Source organism: Rhyacophila brunnea, unplaced genomic scaffold (genome assembly GCF_057557595.1).
Source record: "Rhyacophila brunnea isolate RB1 unplaced genomic scaffold, BYU_Rbru_1.0 scaffold_11, whole genome shotgun sequence".
NCBI classification, from domain to species: Eukaryota; Metazoa; Arthropoda; class Insecta; order Trichoptera; family Rhyacophilidae; genus Rhyacophila; species Rhyacophila brunnea.
In genome coordinates, this window is record NW_028232763.1 from 23,866,123 (window position 1) to 23,891,541 (window position 25,419).

The 25,419-nt window shown below is 31.3% G+C and overlaps 1 protein-coding gene across 1 annotated transcript in view; it reads right to left on the reverse strand.

Annotated features, from left to right (window-relative positions):
• LOC147078505 (opioid-binding protein/cell adhesion molecule-like) overlaps nt 1-25,419 on the reverse strand; it is a 439,789-nt gene that overhangs the window by 38,484 nt on the left and 375,886 nt on the right. Inside the window, exons 4-7 of the mRNA XM_085957293.1 lie at nt 14,763-14,894; nt 10,426-10,575; nt 7,542-7,595; nt 6,106-6,353 (exon numbers count right to left, since the gene is read on the reverse strand). Coding sequence (XP_085813419.1) covers nt 6,106-6,353; nt 7,542-7,595; nt 10,426-10,575; nt 14,763-14,894 — 584 coding nt within the window. The remainder of the gene's footprint in view (nt 1-6,105; nt 6,354-7,541; nt 7,596-10,425; nt 10,576-14,762; nt 14,895-25,419) is intronic.

Genomic DNA, 25,419 nt, shown 5'->3' on the forward strand with positions numbered 1-25,419 from the left:
AATGCAAATAATCTATATTTGAACAAGCGTTTTACGCTTTTTTTAAATTATTTAATTAATTAATTTAGAATCTACCCATTTTACTTGACTTGAAGTATTTTAGTAAGTACCTAGCACGTGTAATTGAAAATTATTATTATGCTAATAATTTTTTTATTAGATAATTATAATTAATTATTGGTGGCAAATTTGGTAAAAAATACAGAATTTTCAATTTTTTTCGCGTACCTATCCGGAGAACAATAATTCTAAATAATTCTGTACAGAGATGCTAAAGTATTGAGAATACATACGTTATAAGATATGTTTTTGTTAGTGATGATATCGATCTAAAATCTTCGCCAATCGATTCTTTCTAAATTATCACGATTGATCATAATTGCCAGAACTTTATATTATATTTAGGCGATAGCTTGTTTATTATTGTTTTACATTTAAATGTTACATTTTATTTTAACTTATTCCGAAATCGTAATCCTATTTTTACAACGTTTTTCTTAGCTCGTATTCTTATTTGTCCGGTACAAATCTTGCAATCGATTTTAAACTAACTTCCTGACTAGCTAGATATTTGAAACTTTTAGAATATATCAAAACACGATGCCAATGCATTTTTTCAGTACTTTTAGCCATATTTAAGTAGAATTTAATTCATTTTCAGTTAATTCTGTTTTGTATGAAAAGTTATTTCGACACCATTATTGTTTGCCAGAGGGATCTGGGGTCCTAGCAACTAAATTATTAATATATACGTGCGTTACTATGGAAATCAATATGAAATGACATTTAATTATTCAGTATTTCTATCAAGTACAAATTTTTTTGATCGTTTAAGCTAGTCAAGTCAAGTTTATATGATTAAACAAAAAAATTAAAAACGTTGTATATAAAAGTTCTTTTTATCTTGTAATTATTATCAATTAAAATGAGTGAAGATAATTTATAGTTAGGAAATTAAAATTTTATGATTATTTTTAGTTATTTCTTATAAATACTAATATTAAAATTAGATAAAAATTGAATTGACGGGCGTCAATCAAATTATATACTTACCCAGATATAAATGTCCAAAGAAAAAAAGAAAGTCTTCTATTTATTATTATTACATATGTCTATGTACTATCAGAAACGGGCTTCACATTACAAATTCTTCGGGCACAGGGAAGAGGCTACCCCAATGTTTGGATAGCTCTAAAAATGTTCGATTTGATTAAGGTCACAGAGCTTGTACGATTCGTCGAAGAACACAACACAGGGATATTGTACGCGTCGGTGGCGACGAAAAAAAGGTTTTATTATTTCGACCAAATAATACGTCGTCAGCTGAAATGGACGATTCTTGACCGAGTTGATCCCAGGATTTTCGTGCTTCCTACCACATATTTATCCTTATAGTTTAAAAGGACATTCAATGATTTTTTCCGTTTTATTTCTATAAAATAAAAGAAGCCTTATTTGGCACCACTTATTTTCTTATAAATTAAGTTATATCAAGAAAATTTAGTTTTTTTAATCTTATTTTATTATATCTATTTCCAGACAATATAAGAGATGAGATACAACAAACGATTTGTTTACTGTTTGATACTGATATTGTACAAACAATTCATACTAATTCAAAAAAAAAAAAAATTAGTGAAAGCTTGAATGATTGTATTTATCAAAGTCCCAGAATTGATAGGTGCTCCTATTTAGGATGTCGGTTGGATGCAAAATGTCCCGTAATTGCTGAGAAAATCATTGATCAATATCACCCCACTCTTTCAAAATGTTGTCTATAATTATTGCACGCAACTCTTGTTTTTAGATTAGATTTAGAAAGATACATAATATGTAAACTTCGTTAATTATTTTTGCATATATTTCGGAATGATGGACAATTTTTTCAAATGGTTATATAGATCTATTTAAAAAAAAATCTTAGACCACATATTGTCACGGAATAAATTATCTGAAACATAGGTGGCTACCATTATCTACTCTACTAACATACTGTAAATAATAATCATAAAATAATTGTTCATTGATATAATTAAAAAGCGAACGGGAATTAGATTAAAATAATTACAAGATAAAAAGAACTTTTTATATAACCGCGTTTTTTAATTTTCTGTTGAATCATATAAACTTGACAATTCTATGTATTAATAATTTAGGACAAATAAGGCAATTGTCAACAAATCATTTTTTTGCTATTTTGCAACAAACAAATATGGAATACTGAAATTTCATTTTGATTTCCGTAGTAACGCAGGTATATATTAATAATTTAGTTGCTAGCCCTAGCAACCAATAATGGTGTCGAAATAACTTTTCATATAAAACAGAATTAACTGAAAATGAATGCAATTCTATTGAAAGATGGCTAAAAGTAATAAAAGAATGCATTGGCATTGTGTTCTGATATATTATAAAAGTTTCAAATGTCTAGCTAGTCGGGAAGTTATTTAAAAATCGATTGCAAGATTTGTACTGGATAAACAACCGCCGGACAAACAAGAATATGAACGAAGAAAAACGTGGTAAAAAATAAATTTATCTTTATATTTTAAATTAATTTGTCGATTGATGTTTTTAAGTAGGTAGGTATGTATATATTATTTAATTTAAACACTTTTGATATATATTTTTTTTACTAAATTGTATTAAATTGCACATTTCGTATTATAATACTATATACCTACTCGCAGTGATACAACTCTCCCTGTTAAGATGACTGCATGAAAAGTGTGTACGTATAAAAAGCGAAAATAAATAATACGAAGAATAATAAAATTATTAATGGTAGTTTTTTATTTCACTAGAATTTGAAACAAACGATACTATTACCACGTTTTTCTTAGTTAGTATTCTTGTTTGTCTGGTGGTTGTTTATCCAGTACAAAACTTGAAATCAATTTTTAACTAGCTTCCCGACTAGCTAGATATTTGAAAATTTTAGAATATATTAGAACACGATGCCAATGCATTATTTTAATACTTTTAGCCATCTTAAGTAGAATTGAATTCATTTTCAGTTAATTCTGTTTTGTACGAAAAGTTATTTCGGAAGCAATCCGTAATCCAATCCACTATTAATGGTTTGGTTGCTAAGGGGGTGGTCCTAGCAACTAAATTATTAATATATACATGCGTTACTATGGAAATCAAAATGACATTTCAGTATTCTATATTTGTTCGTTTGTTGCAAAATAGCAAAAAATGATTTGTTGACAATTGCCTTATTTGTCCTAAATCATTAATACATAGAATTGTCAAGTTTATATGATTCAACAGAAAAATTAAAAACGTGGTATATAAAAAGTTCCTTTTATCTTGTAATTATTTTTATGTAATATTTTTTTATTACAAATGAATTTTTAAAAACATCAGACATAGATTAAAGGTATTTTGTAATGGTACATATAAGTAGATACTATATTTTAAAAAAATCAACGTAACGCTTTGTCTAAATTTACGCATTGTATAAAAAACGATTCACATCAGTTTTCCTGGATATTTGATACGGAAAAACAAAACGCATGAAAATTAAACGTCCTTTGAAGTTTAACAAAAAAATTCAATAGCGGTTTTTATTGTAACGAATAAATAAAAAAGACCGCTGACGCATTCAATAATAACGGAGTTACGAGGTTTTACATAAAAAATATATATTGGTCCCATATTTGAAAATTTTCGAGAAAAAGTTTATACGTATATCGCGCGGGAAAAAATGAATCAAAATGAAATGTATATATTTTAGAAAAGAAAATAAAACGCAACTTCTGTACTCGATGAAAAAATTGACGTCCGTAAATTCTGCTTAGGGATTTATTGTTTTTTTTCCTAGCGCTAAAATTTCGGCAACTCGGTACGGCTTCAAAACATAAGGGATGATTTTCAATAGGTACACACCCGGGGGTCAGATTTTATATTTGATTTAGAGTGAAAGCGTATTGATCAATCAGAAAGCTCAAAGTAATCAAATTTGGTTGTTTATTTTTTCAATGAAAGCTTGTTTTCTATTTATAATTTGATTATTATTTTCCTTCTTTATTATTGGTAAATATACCTAATATCTAATACTTCCATTGCTTATATCGAGCTTTACGCTACAATACTGACATAATCTAGGTACAAGATAAAGCTTAATAGATGGACATAATAAAAATTAATATATAAATATTATATAATATATCATCATCATCATCCGCATGAATCTATCCACTGCTGGATGAAGGTTTCTCCAAGATGATTCCACTTCTCTCGGTCCTGTGCGTTGCGTCCGCAGAACTTTATCATTTCATCGATCATTGCGGATATTTTGTACCTCTTGGATACCGCTGGTTGATAAAATTTGTCCAACGATCGTCCCTTCTTTGAGCTATATTGTGTCTAGCCCATTTTCATTTGAGGTTTTTTGCGAAATCTATTACATCGCAAACCCTTGTCTGTATTCTTATCCACTCATTCCTCTTTTTGCCCTTTCGCGTTATGCCCAGTAAAGTTAAGAAAATGTCAACTTATGTTAAATAATGTAACTTTTGTTATAAAATCAACATTTCATACTAAAATAGTTTTTATAAGATCGAGCTAACCTTAAACCGCAAGAATATTCCAAAACCCAGAAACAGTAGACGAGTTTGTATATTTGGAATCGATCATTAGTGGAAAAGGCGGATGTGAAGCAGGGATAAGAAGGCTCACACAGAGTGCAAAAAATGCGATGACATGATGTATCTATAGTCTAAGGATGACATGTCTTTCCACTATATATAAGGATTGGAGAATTTCAATTGCCATGAAAATTATATTTATACAGACATTGGTATTCTCCATATTTTTGTACGGTGTCGAGTCACGGACTCTGATGGCAAGGGGGCGGAAGGTAATTGATGCCTTCAATATGTGGTGTTGGCGCCGAATGCTTCGTATTTCTTTGACAAAGTACAGAATGAACCGGGGAATCATCCAGAGACTACATATAAAGAAACGGCTCACGACAATATGTCTGCAGTTTTTTTGGACATATTGTTCGACCATTGGTTTTGGTAGTATCCAGTGAAGACCAAGCAGAGAAAGAGCATCGGCGCGTTGGAGCGACCAAGTAAAGGAGCTTACTGGGGGCAGCCTTCACTTTGCCCTGCTTTCAGGATCGAGAAGTGTGGAAAATCTTGGTCGCTCAGAATATGATGCACTTTCAAATTGCTCACGATCTAGAGCCACGACCAAGAAGAGAAATTCGTTTGTGAAATCTTAAACGTTAAAATATTTACATTTAGTAAGACATAATATCATGTCAATATTTGAGTATTTTTAGTCATTTTATAATAATAATGGAATTACTTATACAACTTTTTAGCAATGTATGGAAACATTATATTATATCCGCATTTGCCACTTTTATATTAAGTGATGAAATCTCAGCTGAGGCTTATTAAGCTATAAATTTATACACCGTTATGTATTGCATTTATATATACTTAATTATTATAAAGCAACAACAATACTTTGATGTTTGGCTGAGCTATAAACATCTCAAGATGAAGTGTTAACTTATAATTTTGACTTCGTATATTTTCGAGGAGCCTTCGTCTTCGCAGTAATTATTTTGAGATTTTGCGAGTAGTTTTTTAAGGATACTAATAAATCGTTTATTTTTTACTAATTGTATAAATGCTGAAATGAAAGTATAAAAAGATAGCCACATACATTTGTGTAATGTGAAATAGACCGTATGAAAGTAAATATTGGTAACTTTGTAATTATTAAAAATATTTACATAGTTACCTAATATTATCATTCATTCATTCAAACGAAAGAAACAGCATGCTATTAAGTTGCACATCAGCTAACTGTATAATTATATAATATAAAAAAGTCAGTCAGCTATAATGAACAATAATATTCGTAGATAAGTTAAAACTGTACGCTGAAAACTTTTTTCAACATAAAAACACAGCTATTAGCTATTTGAATATCAAGTTTAAATAATGTTATTGAAAACGTTAGAATAAATAAACTTGTTAGCAAAATGTTTCTTTACGAGAAATGATTTGTATGTAGTCTCCTATTAAACAGGGGCTGAAAAATAAAATATATGAAAAAATAATAAGCATGAATTACCTCAGTTGGCGGATCAGGACGATGACCTTCAACCAGCGTGATGATCGTCTCCATGGTGCCCATGAAGTTACCCGCCTTGCACATGTAGTCTCCGAAGGCGCTTCTGTCAGGGATGGGGACCTCCAAGATGGATATGTGAATATCCTCGAAGATTCTTCCAGAACTCTTCGCCACCGCTCTTCCGCTCCTGTGCCAGGTGAAGTTGGCAGCGGGGTTCGCAATCGCTCTACACGTTAGGTTAACTGTTCCTATAAAGTGAACAATTAAAAAAATAGGTTAAATTTGTTTTTTTTTCATCGTATATTGATACAGACTGCCAAACTTTGAGTTACACACTTATTTGTTAGGGATTTATCAAAGTTTTGATAGGATATTTAAACCGAAACCACAAATAATTCATACTTTAAAAATATGTAATTGTTTATATAAAAAAATAACCGTGGTAAAATATAGTTTGTTAACTCTAGGGATGGAAATTTACATATGTGCTACATGTTTGTTCAAACTTGTTAGAGCTAGTTTGTTAATCTTACGATTCTAATTTACTCATGTGTTTTATCTGTATATATGTATTAGCACAGTCAAAACGTGGCATCCCCTAAGGATCTAATTCCATGGAACCCTAAAGAGGGCGGAATCATTATCAGGTAGACTCATAGAAATATGAGCATAGTTGACTACGAGACAGTAATTTGAGCTGAAACTGATAACAAATTTTATTATGCCAGCGTTAGATATAAAGCTCACAGATAGCAGCAGGAAGACGGTATGGGCGTAAATTTTTCTAGTGACATGACCACTCAACCAAAACACAATGCAATCTAATAGGCCATCCATGGACTGAAACCGTATGCGGTTTCGAACCGTGTGCCATACTAAGCTTATCTTTTCTGTTCATATTCTGATCGTATCCGTTTATACCATACACTTACACTTATAAATTTAGTGAAAATATATTTTCATGAACAAAAATCATAAGTTTAGTATGGTCCACGGATCTAAACCGCATACGATTTTAGTCAATGGATGGCCTCTAATACTGTAGAGCCCACTAAGCGTGGAGAGGCGGGTCGCTCAGTTTACGAAGATATAGGTTTGGTAACTCGGCGATGCTACCCATGTCAGTCACATATTTATATTGTTATTGGTCCTATTGATCAATCAATTTTTTGTGCTTGATTTTGGATAGAAACGAAAATGCTGTCGATCTACTTTCCGAGATGACGAAAGGTAAATATTCCAGTAGTTTGCAACTAACATAGGGAGTGCGGTGAGCGTCTGGTTTTAAGTGCGCTAGCGATTCCTCGTACATCATTTGCAAATTTCTTACTTTACCACTACACTGATTGTTAGAGGGAGATTACATGGTATCGTCAGCGAAAATTACTTTATTTTTTTGACCTGATAGTGATTGGTAGAGATATGTCATAACTTACCCGTGATGTAGCCATACGCTTGTTTGGCAGTGGCATGGTGCGATATTGGCTTGTCTGAAATTGAAAATTCAGTATCACAAAGTGCTTTGGCACAACATAGACATTCTGTTTCAAAGCCAGAATTTGCATAAATGTAAAACAACTTGCCCAAAGAGCAAACACTCAATTTTGAAAGACGGTGCTTATTTGAAGCGTGTATATATATTATATTGTATACTATTAATACATTTGTACAATGTTAATCCATATTTAAAAGTAACACACAATATACTTACTAGGTATCTACCATTTAAAAATCATTATTTTACGCTTTTTATAAATCAAAATAATACCATATTTTGTTTTAACAGAATTCTAAGGTCTCATGACTTATTTGTAGTTGTTGATTTTTGTTTAGATATTCTTTGTGAAACCATGGTAGGTATATTTAAATTTAATTTAAACTATACATTAAGTATTTTTGTTAAATATATTCGGTGAACTCTTTTATTGAAATTTGTAATTGACTCCCAACTTGTTAAACGAGTGGTTTAAAATAATATTAATCATAATATAATATATACAATTTATTAAATTACGCTAATTGTTATGTTTTTATATCATTTGAATAATGAAGATAGAATATCATGATAATACAAAAATATGTTTCCTTAAAAATTACGGATAGTTCTCGATTAGACAATCTCACCCAAAATTATTTAATACCAACATATGAGGAGTAGTACACCTTGCTCTAATATTATTAAATTAAAACCATCTTTAAATATTTATGTAATAATATATTTTTTAATTTTTATGTATTAAATTTCGTAATAATTTTCGATTTGTCAGAAATAATTATGCTCTGTGGTAATCAACGAGTCCTGTGAGAAAAAGCTGTGTCAATACAAATCCGCGATGTATTAGTCTTCTTAAATCAATATCATTTAAGTATTTTTTGTATAAATATTTCACAAACCGTCAGCGCATCAGTTAATGCTTACTCAATGAGAAATGTTGACGGCAAAAAATAAGATTGTTTATCACATGCATTTCACGAATCTAATTAGAGTTACAAATAAGAAATTTACATCAAATAATAAAAATTATGATTATTGTAGATTTCTCAGATCGTCAGTCAATACTGCATTTGGTTGACCAAAATTGGTGGGATATTCAGTTATAGCAGTATTAAATCGTGAGGAGCTCAATAAATAGTCTATCACGATTGAATTAAAATTTTACTGCGTATCGTCGCGTCACAGGCCGAATATTTCACTCCGTTTTTCGTTTGTACTGTATAACTGTCACTCTGTGTTACCGCGCATCGGGATAAATATCTCGTTATTATCATTATATCACTGTATCTGTGTTAAGCCACAAATAAAAAAGCAACCGCTCTCAATAATCATACTTCAGTTCTTCACTCATCTCCTCCATCACACCATCACCCGCTTACATCCAAAGCTTTATCAACCTGAATACAGAATAAAATAAAATTCTTCATAATATCTAGAGCCTAGACAATCCTTTTGTTTTTTTTAAACTCTGTGACCATTTTTTGAGAGATATATCGTTCTATCATAACCTACTTATATTATAACTTTCACGTTATACCGTTTTGTGTGAAATGTTTTTGCTATCGGCTATTAAATAAATGTCGCCTCCCGAACTAATAATTTACGTCAATCGATCTTGCTAAAATAATTTGGACCTAAGAGAGCGTGGGGCTTATATTGACAGTGGGTTATCCACACCGAGATATTATTTGACCGATCGGTTTCACCGCTTCTAGATATTGTATTTCAAAAAAATGTTGTGTCATTAATTTATAAACAGTAGTTAATGCACGAGTAGTTAATTTTTTTTAAATTATTTTAAATTTTTTTAGTGTACATTAATACATTCATAATATTATATACATTATCGCATGCACTATGCAGCAGTGGTGATATGACACATAGTGCACACTAAACTTTTTTAGTCATACTTATTTGTTTAAAGACCAAAAAATCGACTTTTCACAATCGACATTATATCATTTTTAACCCACACAAAAAGTATCTTTCATCATTTAATAACCAGGTCTCATAGAATTTAAATTGAATTTAAGAATAAGAGCCATTTTTTTACTATGTCCGATCCTAAGAAAATCGTATAGGCCTCCACAGCGTAGAGATTGTATTAACAGATATTTATTTTGTTTTTACAATCAATGGATGTTAGCATATGAATTTGTCAGACTCCCGGAAACCACGACATTATAATATTATGCCGATGCGGTAACCATTCGGTCATTGTGGGCGTGGACGTAAAACCTGCAAGGATCATTAGTTATAAAAATAATTAAATTACCTACTTATTTTCAATATTTTTACTATTCAATTACTTATCGAAAGTTTGTATTTGATACTAATTATAATTATTGTCCCTTAACATAAATATTAATTTTATCATGCTACTTAATGTACAGTATAACGTATATTAGTCAATAATTGTAAATTTTCAGAATAATTTGAAATGTGTAAAATAATCATTATTGGGTGAAAAAAATGAGTTTCCATCTGATTAGTTCTCTACACATTATTGGATAACTCAAGAAACTAAAAGTGGCTGGGGTTTAATATACTGTTACGGTCAGGATATGTAATATTATAGTTAATAACATAATATAATGAAAATGCTATGTACCTACTATTAATCATAAACAAAGATTATATCCCGTATATTAAAAAATACTTCGACTTAGTTTTAGTAAATAGTATGATAATATATTTCTTGTTAGATAAACAAGTAAACTACGTAATGAATGACACTAATGGAAAATAAGTAAACATATAAGAAAATAAAAAGAAAATTTTAATAATACATAATCAGAAATTACAAAGAGAATATTATTACTTACGTTGGACGGTGAGAGAAATAATCCTTTCAGCGACATTGGATGAGTAATTTGAAACCTGAAAAGCTCTGCACGTGTATTCCCCTCTGTCGTCCCTGGTTACTTTGCCTATCACTAGTCCATTGTCTGTCTTGTTGTACTTGGCACTAGGAGCTGTCAAATCAATAGTAAATATTAATAGAATGAGCCATAGTGTAACCATAAAAACGAGGTATCATAATAGATTTCCTAAGTAATTACTATAGCCTTGACAGGTTTGGTTTTTTCATCTCGTCAACCCAAGCCCTTCTATAGTAAGGCAGGGACGCACCATTTTGAATTCATTGTGCTGGTTATTGATTATACTTTGAAATGAATCCGATATCCAATTTGTGTTATGATTACCCACTATAAGCATCATAATAAAAATGGAGATACCACGTTTATTCAAAATCATCAGCCTGTTTAAATCTACTAGCGTTTTGTCTGTACTTGTTATTTTCTGTCATATAATTCCGCCAAATCTTAATATTTCTTCAATCCTGCGTAACTTAGGGTAGCCTTTCGGTCGTTTTATATTCCTGGAGTACCACTAAATTATCGCATTAAGCCAACGACCATTCTGTCTCTGAGATGTGTCCAATCCACCTTTATTGTATTCATTAATTTGAGCGAAATATACAATTTTTTTTTTATTTATCGCTTCGTTTTCGAATTCCATTTGAAGTATTAGTTAGTAGGTAGTACTACAATCGGAATACGTAAATTCAGCACCGTTGTCTGACTATAAAAGAACTTGTGTCGACCGCAAATATGACAGAGATTGTAAAATCATCATCATCAGGGGCGCGACAACCCGGTGTGGGTCTTGGCCTCCTCCAACAGCTCCCTCTACCTGTCCCTATCCAGTGTGGCCGCTTTCTAATTCGGTACACCCAGAATACGGCAGTCACTGGCAGCTCCATACAACCAGCGAATCTTTGGCCTGCCTCTTCTTCTATGCCCTATTGGATTGCTGGACATCACTCTCTTTGCCGGTTCAGTGTCATTCATATGGTGCACATGACCTAGCCATCGGAGTCTCCCAATCTTAATTGATTGAACTGCGCTGCAATCTTCGTACATCCCATAGAGCTCAGCATTATATCTTCTCCTCCAATTGGTGCCATCCCTGATCGGTCAATATATACGGCGCAGAATTTTTCTTTCAAAAATGTTGAGAGATTGTAAAAGCTCATGATATATACATAGTTAGGCAGAACTTCGTGTATGATCATCAGCCAGATTTGTGAACGAAATTAATAGAACTACGAGATTGTCAATATCCGATGACATGCATCGATGTCAAATGATGTGATTATAGCTTACGAAACGGATAGTCGTAGAAAAACGAGTAAAATAATAAATTATATTATGTGTTTTTAAATATTTTTAAGTCAAGCTACCGAGTTTGATGTTTCTGTGTGAAATCCAAATATTAGTAACAATTAAGTGCACATTAAATTTAATCGAAATCGCATAAGTTAAAATAGTTATCGCACGTAGAAAACATATTGAAAAAATATTAAAAGACTCGCTCAAAAATAAAATTAAACTTCACATAAAAAAAGGTTGTGTGCACATTGAAATAATTATTAATTTTTAAAAAAAGTTATTACTAGAGTGGCAACATAGGTTTTGTTTTTGTCCAAATATGTTGTGTGTACGTGCGCTTGTCAGCCGATCGGAGTAGGTACCTCTTATAATTACAAATTAGGCGAATTTGTAAAATAATTAGGTACATGTCTGACAGCGAATCTGAGGCTTCAAGTAAAGGTTCGAATACAAAATGAACATCTGGGGTTACATTTGGATATCGTCGATGAGATGTAAAGATAAGTCATTTATAATTTTTGTTTTAATAATTCATTAGAATATTAACAGTGGCATTTACAAAGCTGAGCATACTATGTTAAGTAGGTTAATCATTATCAAAATTTGAAAATGGGACGACTGTACGATGATAATATTTTTTATTATGTCGGCACTACATTCTGAAAGACAAATATTATGTTCCTGTTAATTTTAACAACTCAATTAAGTTAGTAATCTATTCATGATACAATATCAAATATGATATTATTTATATAATAAGATTGAAGTACCTATCTGTTATTTTGAAATATTTGTATTTTGATCATTTAAATATTTATATGATACCTAGGCATAAAATATTATTTTTTTCTGTATATTTATTTGTCAATTCCAATATAATTTAAAAACTACCGAACCAATATTGATAATTTATTAACACAACTTATGGGTTACATTGTTGGTACCCATTCAATATAATTTAATCTGTACAGTAAAGCCTTGATATGATGGAAGTAAAGATAGCGAGGAAGAAGAAACAACATGTCCAGTTATCAGTGATCTACTAATGACAATCTAATAAAATGTATTGACCATTAGCCAGATAATGAAATTCAACTATATTACACGCATTTTCGTAATTTTAGAGAGTTGATTATAAAAAATGGCAGACTTCAAAAGTGCAAACCAAACTTAATTATGTTAATTGAAAACAAGCGCGTCGACATTGAAAATTAACGTTACTCCACAATGGCTGTGTCTGGATATATCATCCGAAGACGAATATACAGGATTTTGTTTTTTTAACAGACATCCCATCATCTGCATTAGTCCGTTTTATCGAGGTTTTACTGTACCGACTTATATATTATTATAAGGTTCCGAAGTAAAAATAAAATAACGCGCTTGCAACAAATCATCACTAGTAGGTAAAGTGTTAAGTTAACGTACGGGTAGCAGAGCGTTCGCCCAAATCAAATTGTTATATCTCATTGAATAAAAAAAAAAAATCAAATAGAATTACTTCATTATGCATGTTTATTTTTAATTTTCTTTATTCCACGCAGACAAAGTCACCGGTTATTGATAGTTTGTAATAATTTGCAGAAGATTATTAAATATAAGTTATGTACTCGTAATAACTCAAGACTCATTCTTTAATATATTCTGGGATATTGTTACGATGAGATTTTCATTAAACCAACAATATTAATTATGCAAAGAAACTATTTTATTATTCTATCTGATATTATTGCGGAATTGCTTTCTGATTGGACTTCTTTCGATATTGCAATGTAGCCAAGATATAAAATATATTGTTGCGTGATATGGCACGTGCTTTGTTTATCTTGAGAGTAGATTCTAGGGAGAGTTTTAATTTCTATGTTAATTTCGGATTGTGCGGCACGTTTTTTATTATCATTCCCCTTTATATAAAAAAAGACGGAAGAGCGAATGTTATTCCGAAGGTTTTTTTTTTGGAATGGAAGCTCTTTTAAAAGGCATTGTGCGGTTTTTTTAGAAATAATAATTGGAAATAAAAGCTTTTTTAGCATTTTTTTTAAAACGAATCGTTTCTGATAAAGTTGAAAAGCCTACAAATTGAAGTCTATGTGTTTTCTGTCGGTGTGTACACAGTTAAATGCTTTCAATGCCTTGAAAAGTAGGCATAAATAATATTGACTTTTCAAAAGCTAGTTTATTGATAAAAAAAAACTTTTGTATGCGTTTTTTTTCAACGAAACTATTTCAATATAAAATTCATACTACACCTAGGTATTTGAATAAAATCTAAGAAAAAAATTGATTAAATAAATCGCTATTTATTTTTAGTTACGGGTTATTATAATAATAGTCAGGGCGTGACGATGATTGTTGCGTATTGAAATGAATGGTAATAATTTTAACGAAAAATAAATAATCGAAAATCTTTATTTTATTGCGAACAGGTTAACAGAATGCATTCAAAGATAACCAATAACTAGTACTTACAACCTTCGTAAATTGCAATTTATACAATTTTTTCGCGAAATTAGTCTGTAAAGGTAACACTTTCAACACATAGACGAGTTGTTTACATATTATGCCAATATTAGGTAGGCTTTTTATATTCTTTCAAACTAACATCCCATAGGTTTTAAATAATATTGACAAATTAATTGGTAAATATTTGTCGTTAATTACTTTTTTACTAGGTACCTAGTCATTTTATCTTAAATTTTTATAAAACAATATCAACAATAAATACACATAAAAGTAGCCAGTGGTTTTGCGATTTATGTCTGAAAAGTTGATTTATAAAAGTGTCGAAATAAATGTCAGATGAGCATCGAACTCATAAGATACAAGCGGGAGATATTAGGAGATATTTTAATTTTATGTCATACATAAATATCACAATATAAGTTACCAGATGTAAATTTATCTTGGAATATTTCGGGGATAGTAAATAACCTTGACATTGGTTCACAATTAATATTATGCATTCGTATGTATACTTTTTAATTTACCTGCGATTTGGGCTCCATTGAAATACCAAGACACCGTAGGCTTTGGATCGCCACGGGCTGCACACTGTACTGTCGCTTTTGAGTTCTCTCGCGCATTCTGGGTGAGTAGAGTGTCTTTGAAGTAAATATCCTCTGAAACAATTAAAAAAATACAAAATCAAATATTTTTTTTTGTATTGACATATATAGCAAAATACCAAGCTCGAAAATACAGTATTTTCTTGTTGCTGTTGATCGTCATCACTAGAAGCAACCAATAATAATAATTGATCTCCAATATACTGCAATAATTTATCATAATTTACCATCTTGAGACCAGGCATGAAAATGTTTCGATATAAAATGTATGGTAATATTATAATATGTAGGGTTGGTCAACTTGTTTGTTATTGGGATTGAGTTTTTACTGAAATTAATTAAAAAATATATATAACCAAATCTAACTATCAAAGTCCTCTGAACACATAGATGAAAAAATATTTCAGTAGTAAAAATATAAGAACAGATATTTTTTTAGAATTGAATAATTGAATTATTGTACAATATTGCCAAATTACAAATACGGCCGCAATATACCTGTTGGCTATACCTGCTACCTACTAGATAGAAACGTAATGCAGAGTTTTGGAGTGCACTATTAGTTCAGTAATGTATGGTGAAAATAACCGCATACCTGGAAATAACTCGCCTTAAGGAGAGACTTTATATGTACATTGTAATAGTGGCCAGTGCTAAAGCGGATGTAAACCAAATATGCGAAGGAGTACACATACTGCGAAACATGCGATGACTCGTCTTAGCATAATACGGTAGAATCGAGAAATTTCCACAAAAATTATCTTTGTGCAAATATTACGACTATCCATATTTCTGTTCGGTATCGGGTCATGGATCCTGAGGGAAAGAGAGTGGAAGGCAATTGATGCCTTATAAATGTGGTGTTGGCGCCGAATGCTTCGTATTTATTGGACAGAGCACAGGACTAACCAGTCCAATCATCGAGATATTCCAGATAAAGAAATGGCTCACAACAATATGTCTGATTGGATCTTGGTGAATGTATAATATGAAGAGACTGATGGTTTTGCCAGAGAAGTGTTGATGCGCTAGAGCAGTGGTCTTCAAACTTTGTCGACTCACGGAACCCTTAGAATTATAAGTTTTTTTCAGGGAACCCCATCCCATCCTTAGAAAAATATATCTTAAAATAATTACTTTTTTTTTTACAGAATTTGTCGAAGTCTAGGTCTATTTGTCGATTTTTTTTTGACTTGCGGAACCCCCAGAGAAGTGTCGCGGAACTCAGTTTGAAGACCACTGCGCTAGAGCAATCAATTGAAGAAGGTTATTGGGGTGACTTTTACTCTGCCCTGAGGGGAACTGATGATTGTGATGGGCGGGGAGTCTTAGTCACTCGGAAGATGACTGTATTTTAGTGGCGAAGGGTAAAGGTAAGCTGTAGACATTCGACATAAATACTGCACACTAAATTTTGTCAATTATACTGATTTGTTTCCATTGAACTAATAATACAAATTGCAGACTGAATTAAAATTAAATTAAAATTCAATAAAACCATGCCTACACTAAACTATAATGGTAAAGGTAGGTTGTGGAGATCCACACTTAGGTATAGTCATACTTTAAGCCCTGCCTAAACCAAACCATAAAACATAAAAAAATATTCTTCTATGTATAATATCCTAAATATATCTAAAATTTCTATGGTTTAATGCCATAATTTTAAATATTTTATAGAGAAGATTTTTTTTTACCTAATTTATAGGTATTGTGGTTTGTTTAGGCAGGTCTTAGATTTTTAAAAACTAGCTTATACCATCTACAGTTTGTATTCCAACTTTAGTAAATACAAAATAAGTATGAATGACAAAGTTTAGTGTGTACTGTTTATGTCGGATTTCCACAGTTTTTCTTCGCTTCGCCACAGTTGTAGGTATATCAGGGTGGTCACGACGCTCAGCCATTCGTGAATGGGAAGGGATTGCCAGTAATAAGATACCAAAAATTAACACTCGTACTGTACGAAAACATCTTCTTGACTACGTGTTAAAACTGTGAACTAACATGCTCCGCCCATTTTTAACCGCATTTCCATTATAATTAGCTCCTCCCATTTAGTAAACAACAGCGCCTGGAAGCGTAGCCAAGAAGATGTTTTCGTACAGTACATGCTATACTTCGGCCGCCATTTTGCAAAATTGTGAACGATTTATAGTTTGTCAGCCAGAAAATAGATATATATATTTTTTTAAATAACACCATTTACAAATGCGCATTTTTATTACAATAATTTGTATCTTATCTACACCGCTTACAGAGCTCTAGAGTAGGAAAAAATATGAAACTGATTTTCAATTTATATTGTTTGTCGGCTTCTGTTGACTGATGATAAACTAGTGGTACTAAATTTAATTTGAATAATATTATGATAATTATTATATATCTACTTAACTGAGAATCAAATTAAAAAGCTGTATTTGTAAGAACAACATAAATATGATAATACATTATAGAAATGTGGTTATGACATAGGTACTAAATTCATTATTACATAAGTGCCTACATAATTATTTCAATTGGCTTAGAAATTTACGGCCCCGATACTAAAAATCAGACGAAAACACCCATTTTATTAAGCCTGAAAATTAAGCTGTATCTTATCTGCTGGAGTGAAATATTCATTTTATATGATGTATGTGTAGGTACGTAAGTTTTATAGGGGTAATCGTAACTGTTCAATAAACTATATTGGAAAATATGAGTAATATCGCAGTTTTAAAGGGTCGTAACCGAACAGCCTTAAACTAGGCGATACGAGAGAGGATATAAATCCCTCAAATTATTACACCGATGCGTTTCTAGAACTGTCGAAAATGATGTATCTTCAGTCTACGATAAAATATGTAAAATTATTTCACCACTATATAATATATATAAGTATGTTACCGCATCATGTCAATCATAGTATTTATACTATATTTTAGTCGCCCTTCCTACTATTAAGGCTATACTTCAGTTAAGGCATGGTCTAAAAAGATCGCAGCTAGGCGATGTGCGGATTGTGGAAATGACGCGTGCCGAACGAAATATAATTTTTCATATAAATCCAACATGCGTCCATTTAATATTCTGTTTATTGTTCTATTAGTAACAATAATAATATATTCATTGACATTTTTTCTTTTTCAAGTAAATGGGTAACGTTTTTTAGTCATCTTTACACGATTTAAGAATTAATACCCCCGTCGCCATCACGAAACAAATTGACGTGTTCACAGCTCGACTTTTACTCTCCGATTGCCTGCGAGTCCAAAATTTTGTCGCACCTATAGTTGAAAATTATTTGCAGTTTCACTGAAGTATGCTTTTAACTGCTGATGGGGTACATCAAAATATAATCATAAAATCAAGTATTGAAAAGAGGCAAGTTTGAGACTTTGTCGAATGGCGCGTGTCTCACTGCGCTTTATGCGCAAGTACCTAAAATGTGCTGCGCTCATATGACGCGTTTCATTTGGCAGTGTACAAGCTAGGTGATGTAATTTATAAAATAATCGCTTTTATAACAACGGATCTCGATAATAACGTGCTTGAAAAGTAGATTTGAATATGTAGGATTAATTTAACAATTGTTATTATTTTGAGGACAGAAAAGAATACGTATGCCTTAATTCTTAGCATTCGTAATATAATTCGTATACTTCGTAATAAGCTAACTATTAAATTGAAAATGTTGTTTGATTGATAATTATATCAAACATCTGTGTAAATTAACAAGAGAGATCTCAAATTGGCTTAGTAAATATTTTAAAATAAAGCGAGATGTAATAGTGACAATAGCTAGAAGCAGGACAGGGAATTACAGTCTCAACGAATCATTGAACAAAATTAAAGTTGTAGATAGCCCGCAGTGTCAGTGTGGGCATCCCATTGAAGATCTTAACCACATTGTCTGGGAAAATGCAGGTTATACCCTTCTTTCACGATTATTTCGTTCCTGGCAAAACCAAATATTTCAGTTATGAAAATTGTACATGAATTTCTCCAAAAATGTAACGTAAATAATGTCTAGTGTGACCAAATAAAGAAAAAAAATAACAGGACATTTTTATGATTATTAAATGCACAAACCTTTAAATGAAATCTTGTTTGATCGTTTTCTGCTCCGATAAAAGAAAAAGAATGTGATACGAATAATTAATAAATAATTATAGTAGGTATGTAATAATTAATTTATTTTTTGATGACATAATAACTTATCTTATAGCTATACGAAAGAAAACTGTTCGATTTTATGCGTTGTAAAAGATTTATATATACTCTCATACATTCACATATTTATCTAATATATTTATTGAATAATTTTCCACATTCTAAGCCAATTTTTTGTGGGTTATGTAAATAAATCTTCACAATATCTGAGCATTAAATAAGATTGAGTGGCATATTTCTAAGAAAGTTGAAGATGCCCTGTTATAGGCTATCCTAACGTCAGATTTTACGCTCCATGCTTTGGGTTTTGGGATGAACGTCAAGATTTTACCCTGAAACCTCATCCGCAGCAACTCGTTGAAAAGTAATATACCAAACGAAGAGGTTTAACTCAGTATTACACACAAAAATATATATGAAAAGTACATTAACATATTATTATATATAAGTACATATTTATCATAGTTATTAGTATTAAACCTACATCTCCACTAAAGTGATAGGTATAATAAGTAAATTACATTTTTTTTAATAGCGAATACAAACAAGATTTAACAATGTTAGATTCTTAATAATTGTAGTGAATACATAAATTAAATATAGAAGGATCGATAGCAAAAAGGTGACAGCACTCACCCGGAAAGTGAAAGATGTGGGTTCGAGTCTCAGGAGATTTTTGAAAATGATGTAAATGGGCCTCAGGAATAATATATTGATGGAATTAATGGACAGATTAAACTTATATACTATTTCATTTGAGTCATTTTTTGCGACCAGAGTTTCGCCTTTCGGCATCTTCAAGCACTGTACGCACTCACCAATAGTAAATACACACTGACAACGAATACAGTTAATAATTCTAACTTATATAGGGGAAAGGCGAAACCTGGGTCGCAAAAAACGACTCAAATAAAATGGTTCCATGACAAAACAGAACAACGATAAATATAACTATGACCTTTCAGGAAAAATATAGATTTAATATTGAAATTGTCCTATCTCTATTATGTTGATAGATTTTTAATAGCACAGATTTTCAATACCCCATAATAAATCAAATTATATACCTAATTTCTGCATTCCTAATCGCTAGAAAGCCTCAAGTAAACGGGACATTGCCGACAAGCTTAGGATATCTCATCTTAATCAATATGATATGTTCAAAATGATTGGGTGACTACGTACAACGAAATAATGACCTAACATAACCTAAATAGATTCCACAAAAAACTAATGTTTCATTTTTTCCCTGGCTGTTCTGTTTTTCACTGTTCTGTTTTGTCATGTTCTGTTTTGTCCGGTTACCTTTTAAGTACCTAGTATAGATTTTTAAATTGAAATTAGTTTTGTAATCACTTTTATATAACGTCTATTAACAGCTATCAACTCTAAGTGGGCAATCAATCAAAATAAAACAATATGTATATTATATAAGTACGTATATTTGTTAACCTTTATAAGATACATTTAACATAGTACATCATTAAAATATTCTTTTATTCTAAATTTTAGTAAACGCATGTAAATTATATTAAAAAAGTGTAAATAATTATAAACATATCTTTATATTCTAATGGATTTAAGTTTTATACTATTTTATTGGTAAGAGGACAAAACAGAATATTTTAATGATGTACTATGTTAAATGTATCTTATAAAGGTTAACAAATATACGTACTTATATAATATACATATTGTTTTATTTTGATTGATTGCCCACTTAGAGTTGATAGCTGTTAATAGACGTTATATAAAAGTGATTAAAAAACTAATTTCAAGTTAAAAATCTATACTAGGTACTTAAAATTATGTGGCATAGTTGGTAGAGCGCTCGTGTCTGAATTCTCGGCCACGGATTCGACTGTGCGACTATCAAAAAATACATGTTGTTTTTTAACGTGTGTATGATCCAAAGAATAGACCTAGCAATAATATTCCTTATAAACGGTCTTAAAAGTTATAATTTCAATTACGTGGAGGTTCATGTACTTTGCGGTAAAGTGAAAGTGGTAATATTGCTTTGCTTGTAGTATGTAGGTACCTACTATTTGAAGTACTAATATTGAAAAATGCTACAGTAAAATTATTGTTTTGCGAAATTGAAAATAACCGTTTTGGATTTTATATATAAATAATAATTTGTCAGAACATCAAAATATGCATGATTTTGAGATCGACGGTTGATAAAAAATGTCATACATCACAAACTGAAGCGATTGATTGACATATGGCTAGAAATCAGTCAAAAATGAATGATTTAGATAGCGTATAATTTATATTTCTGTTGTTCGTACAGGTCCACATAATTTTTTTTGAAAATGTATTTTTTTCAATTATTAGTAGGTACTTAATGTATATACTTAATACTTTCTTGCTAAATGAATACAATCGGTAAATGATTTTTATTATATTGATGTAGTAAACAGGGCATACTTTAATAAAAATCAGTGGGTCTATTATATACACAAGGCGGCTATCAACGGTAGTTTATTATATTTATGTATTAAATAAGAAGTTCATTTTTACAATAAGTTAACCGTCTAAAGTTGTCAAAAAGTGTTATGTATTAACAGCCCTCTCTTGGCTGTTTACTTTTAGAGCGAGATAGACAGTTTTGATAGTTTAGACGGCTAACTTATTGTAAAAATGATAATACCTTAATACATAAATATGATAAACTACCGTCGATAGCCGCCATGTGTATATAATAGATCCACAGGACAAGTTTTATTCGCTTCAACTGTTTCTGATATTTGTTGTAATTTATTTTAATTAACAGTATTGTAAGTTTTTTCGTGCAGCATAGGGGCTATATATTTTTGAGAATGAATAAAATCAGTAGCTTATTAATTCATTTTATCTATTTCTACAGACACGTTTTGAAAACTTTTAAAATTAAAAAAAAACCTCTTAAATTTACTTACCGATGGGATGGATAATCGCCAATTCACGTTTATATAAAATAAGTCAAAAAAATCACAAACGTTTTGTGTGAGAAAAACTAGACTGGAAAATTCTTTACATGCAATCCGCGTCATAGCAAAAGTTTTCCAGAATTATCGTCGAAATTCCAATCGTATACTGCGCGCATTGACTTAACATATAAAAATGCAGAGTTGGCGGCGAATATATTCGATCAAATATTTTAACATAAATCAAATCTTAGCGCACGAGGTGTTTTAAATTCTCTCGTTCTCTCCTGCTATAAACTGTTCGAATGTTCAAAACGTTCGTATGAACGATACACGTAAGTCAAAGCACATGCGCTGGAGTACAATACATGGTGGTGCATCTTAACGGGTGTTCCATTGAAACGTAGGTAGCTAATATGTACTTATGTATGTAATCTCAAACGAAAATCGTAGCTCACATTTGCTCATCTCAAGAGAGAATTTATTCTGAGCATGGATAATATTTCAACATTGATGTAAGTCCACATTAGGTTTATACCAACTTATTGAGTTCATATGATAAAAGATGTGATGTATAGAAAAATCATTTGTATAAAACGAAGTGCCGTCACTACTCACTAGAACGTCGCTGACTGACCTTAGAAGCTACCATAATGAGACTAACTTTAGCGGTTTCCATCTTGGCGCCGGTAAAAATAATGACATTCATAAAGAAATTAATACACGTCTATACATAATTTAAAAAAAAGTCTGTGATAATATATTATAACTACCAGAAAAACTCTTTAAAAAAAATACGACATCCACTCTGACTCTGACTGCTATGTTATGTGTATCTTATATAATTGTGAAGAGATTAAATAATATGTAGCGATACTTATAATTCTCAATGAAGCGCTTTATAAATTGCGTTATTGTTTTTGTCAGTCAGCTATTCTATTTTAAATCAAAGTATTAACAATCTGCCTTAATCACTAACTGGTGTCAAGATCCCTCGAAATTTTTGTTATAACGTACTTGCACTTGCTAATAATTTAATAAAATATTCTTTTTTTTACAATGAATATTATTTCTTGAATAAAAAAATGTTTTAATACACGTACGTTACAAATTGAAACGGTATGTAGCAGATATAATATAATGTATGAGTGTCTACAAAAGCAAAAAATATTGACGAGTTATCTTAATTTTGAGTACTTTGTCAGACTGCATAATGGTATCGTACGGAGGCAAATCGTGGACCATAATCATGAGCTACCCTCATCGGATACCCCAGAGTAAAATACCTGGTGTAAGAAGACTTTGGTAGGGAGATAATGTGAGGAAGGATACCAAAGATCTGCTGCTAGTGTACAACGGGTTGGAGCAAGGGGGATTGAGTACCATGGGGGTAGAATATTGTGAAGGCCATGTCCCGATTTAGTATGTGGTACTAAAAGAAAACTGGAAGAAAATATGTTTTATTTATTAAAAAGGAATATAGTCTGCAAATAAACTTATAAATTCAAGAACACAACATGACATTTAGAATAAAAAAGAACATGTAACTCAAGTTATACTATAAAAAAAAACGAACAATAATTTTTGAAAAAAAAATTCAAGCAAAAATAATTGTAGATTTTTAACGATATAATAGAATTTAAAAACAAAATACGTATCTACGACTTTAGGAAGCGTATTCACCAACCGTAAACCCTCTCTATTTTTGTCTGGTAACCCTGACACAATGAAATAGTTTTTATCCAGAAGAGGTCATAGTGTAATTAATGCATAAAAATTAAATTTTTTCCAAACGGGATTAAAATCCAAACCAAAGAAAATCACTTGATAGCAGAAAAAATGACCTCCGGGATTTAAGAAAGTGGAAAGCGAGCATACGTCGAAGAAAGATAATAGGAAAATACACGATTTTATTATGAACTTTGATGGTGAAAAAACAATTATTTTTAATTCAACGACAATTATTATAAATGTTAAAATAAATAAAAGTGGAAGGTACCTAACTGATTTTGCAGCTAATGCTCTCATATAGTTACTAATAAATGTAAGCAATTACATTAAAGAAATGTCGAATTAAAACAAATTTATTCAGAATCCGTATTAAACGACCCGTTTTGTTGCATTGTTGCTTCACACAGGCTCAATCTGTTGAATTACCTCGACAGTATTCATTTATATTATTCCCGAAATAATATTTTCACCGCGGCTAAGTATGCGTGAGACATTTAAATCCAGCGCGCCTCGGATAAAAACGGAATCCCCAACAACAAGTACGACTGGAATCCGTATCGCTAACATTGAGCTTTTTGTTTCCGGTTATTCTTTTGTTGGAAGCTCTGCCACCGGCCCAGTAGTGCAGAGTTTCCCATTACACGGTCTGCTACTAAAATTTACCATTTTGGTTTTTTTCATAGGCTCTATTAATCAGATGTGAATTTTTGCCACCGCACAAACAGGTTTTTTAACTGATATGTTAATGAGAAATCGATAATTAACCTCTTGATCAACCTATTGAAAGTAACACGTATACTTTCTAGATCCGAGATTTAGTAAGCAGACATGTTTCTGATCGTCCGTCGCGGGCGCGGGCTCTAAATGACTTTAATAGTACCATAAGCATATTTCATAAAATTTATATTTTTCTCTAACGATTACTTGATACTAAAAGCAAATGTAATAAAATAGTGGTGTTAGAGACAGGCATTGAAAGTCTCGTGGATGACTAAATGAATAAAAGATTTCATCATTAACGAATCGTGCCGGACTCTCAAAGTTTAAAATTTGTAATGTTTGAAGATAGATTACAATTAGAACGATCTCTGTGCAGATATACGCCGCTGTATGCTTTTTGAAACTAAGATATGGAGAAAGCTGCTTGATAGCTGATTCTTAGAACAAAAGCAATATAATAGATAATATTGTGATAATTTTGGAAAATATAAACGAAAATTAATTCTTCAAAATTATTTTAAATCATGGTTGTCTTAAAATAAAATGAGTATGTGTTATATGGATTTTTATGGAAGTCTGCGATAAGAAAGCCGCATGAGAAAGATGAGAGAAATTAAACTACCCGAAAGTTGTTAAGAAAGATTAATTTGGAAGATCTGAATTTAGGTGGATTAACTATTGAAAAAAGACATATTATCACATTGTTTTTATGATATTAAATGGTTGACTATATGCCACACAAGAGTAGATAGATTTTTTAGAGGCGATCAAGATCCAAGCCAGGTTGTAGAAGAAGTGATGAATAAATATATACCATACCTCTGTTACGTATAGGTTGGAAAACGCTGGCGTAAAGCTCGTACGAAGCGGGCTTTTCACTCGGGACACAAAAAAACTTGCGAACAAAGTGTTCGTAGAAAACTTGGGCGGATGCGAGAAAGAATATTCGCGAAAGGGGATATAACAAACGATATCACAAGTTTGCCTGTCCGAGTTATCTCGCGAACGTGTGGCACACGAGAGATGTGCAACGGCTGGTAACTTTGAGATCCTTTCGGCCT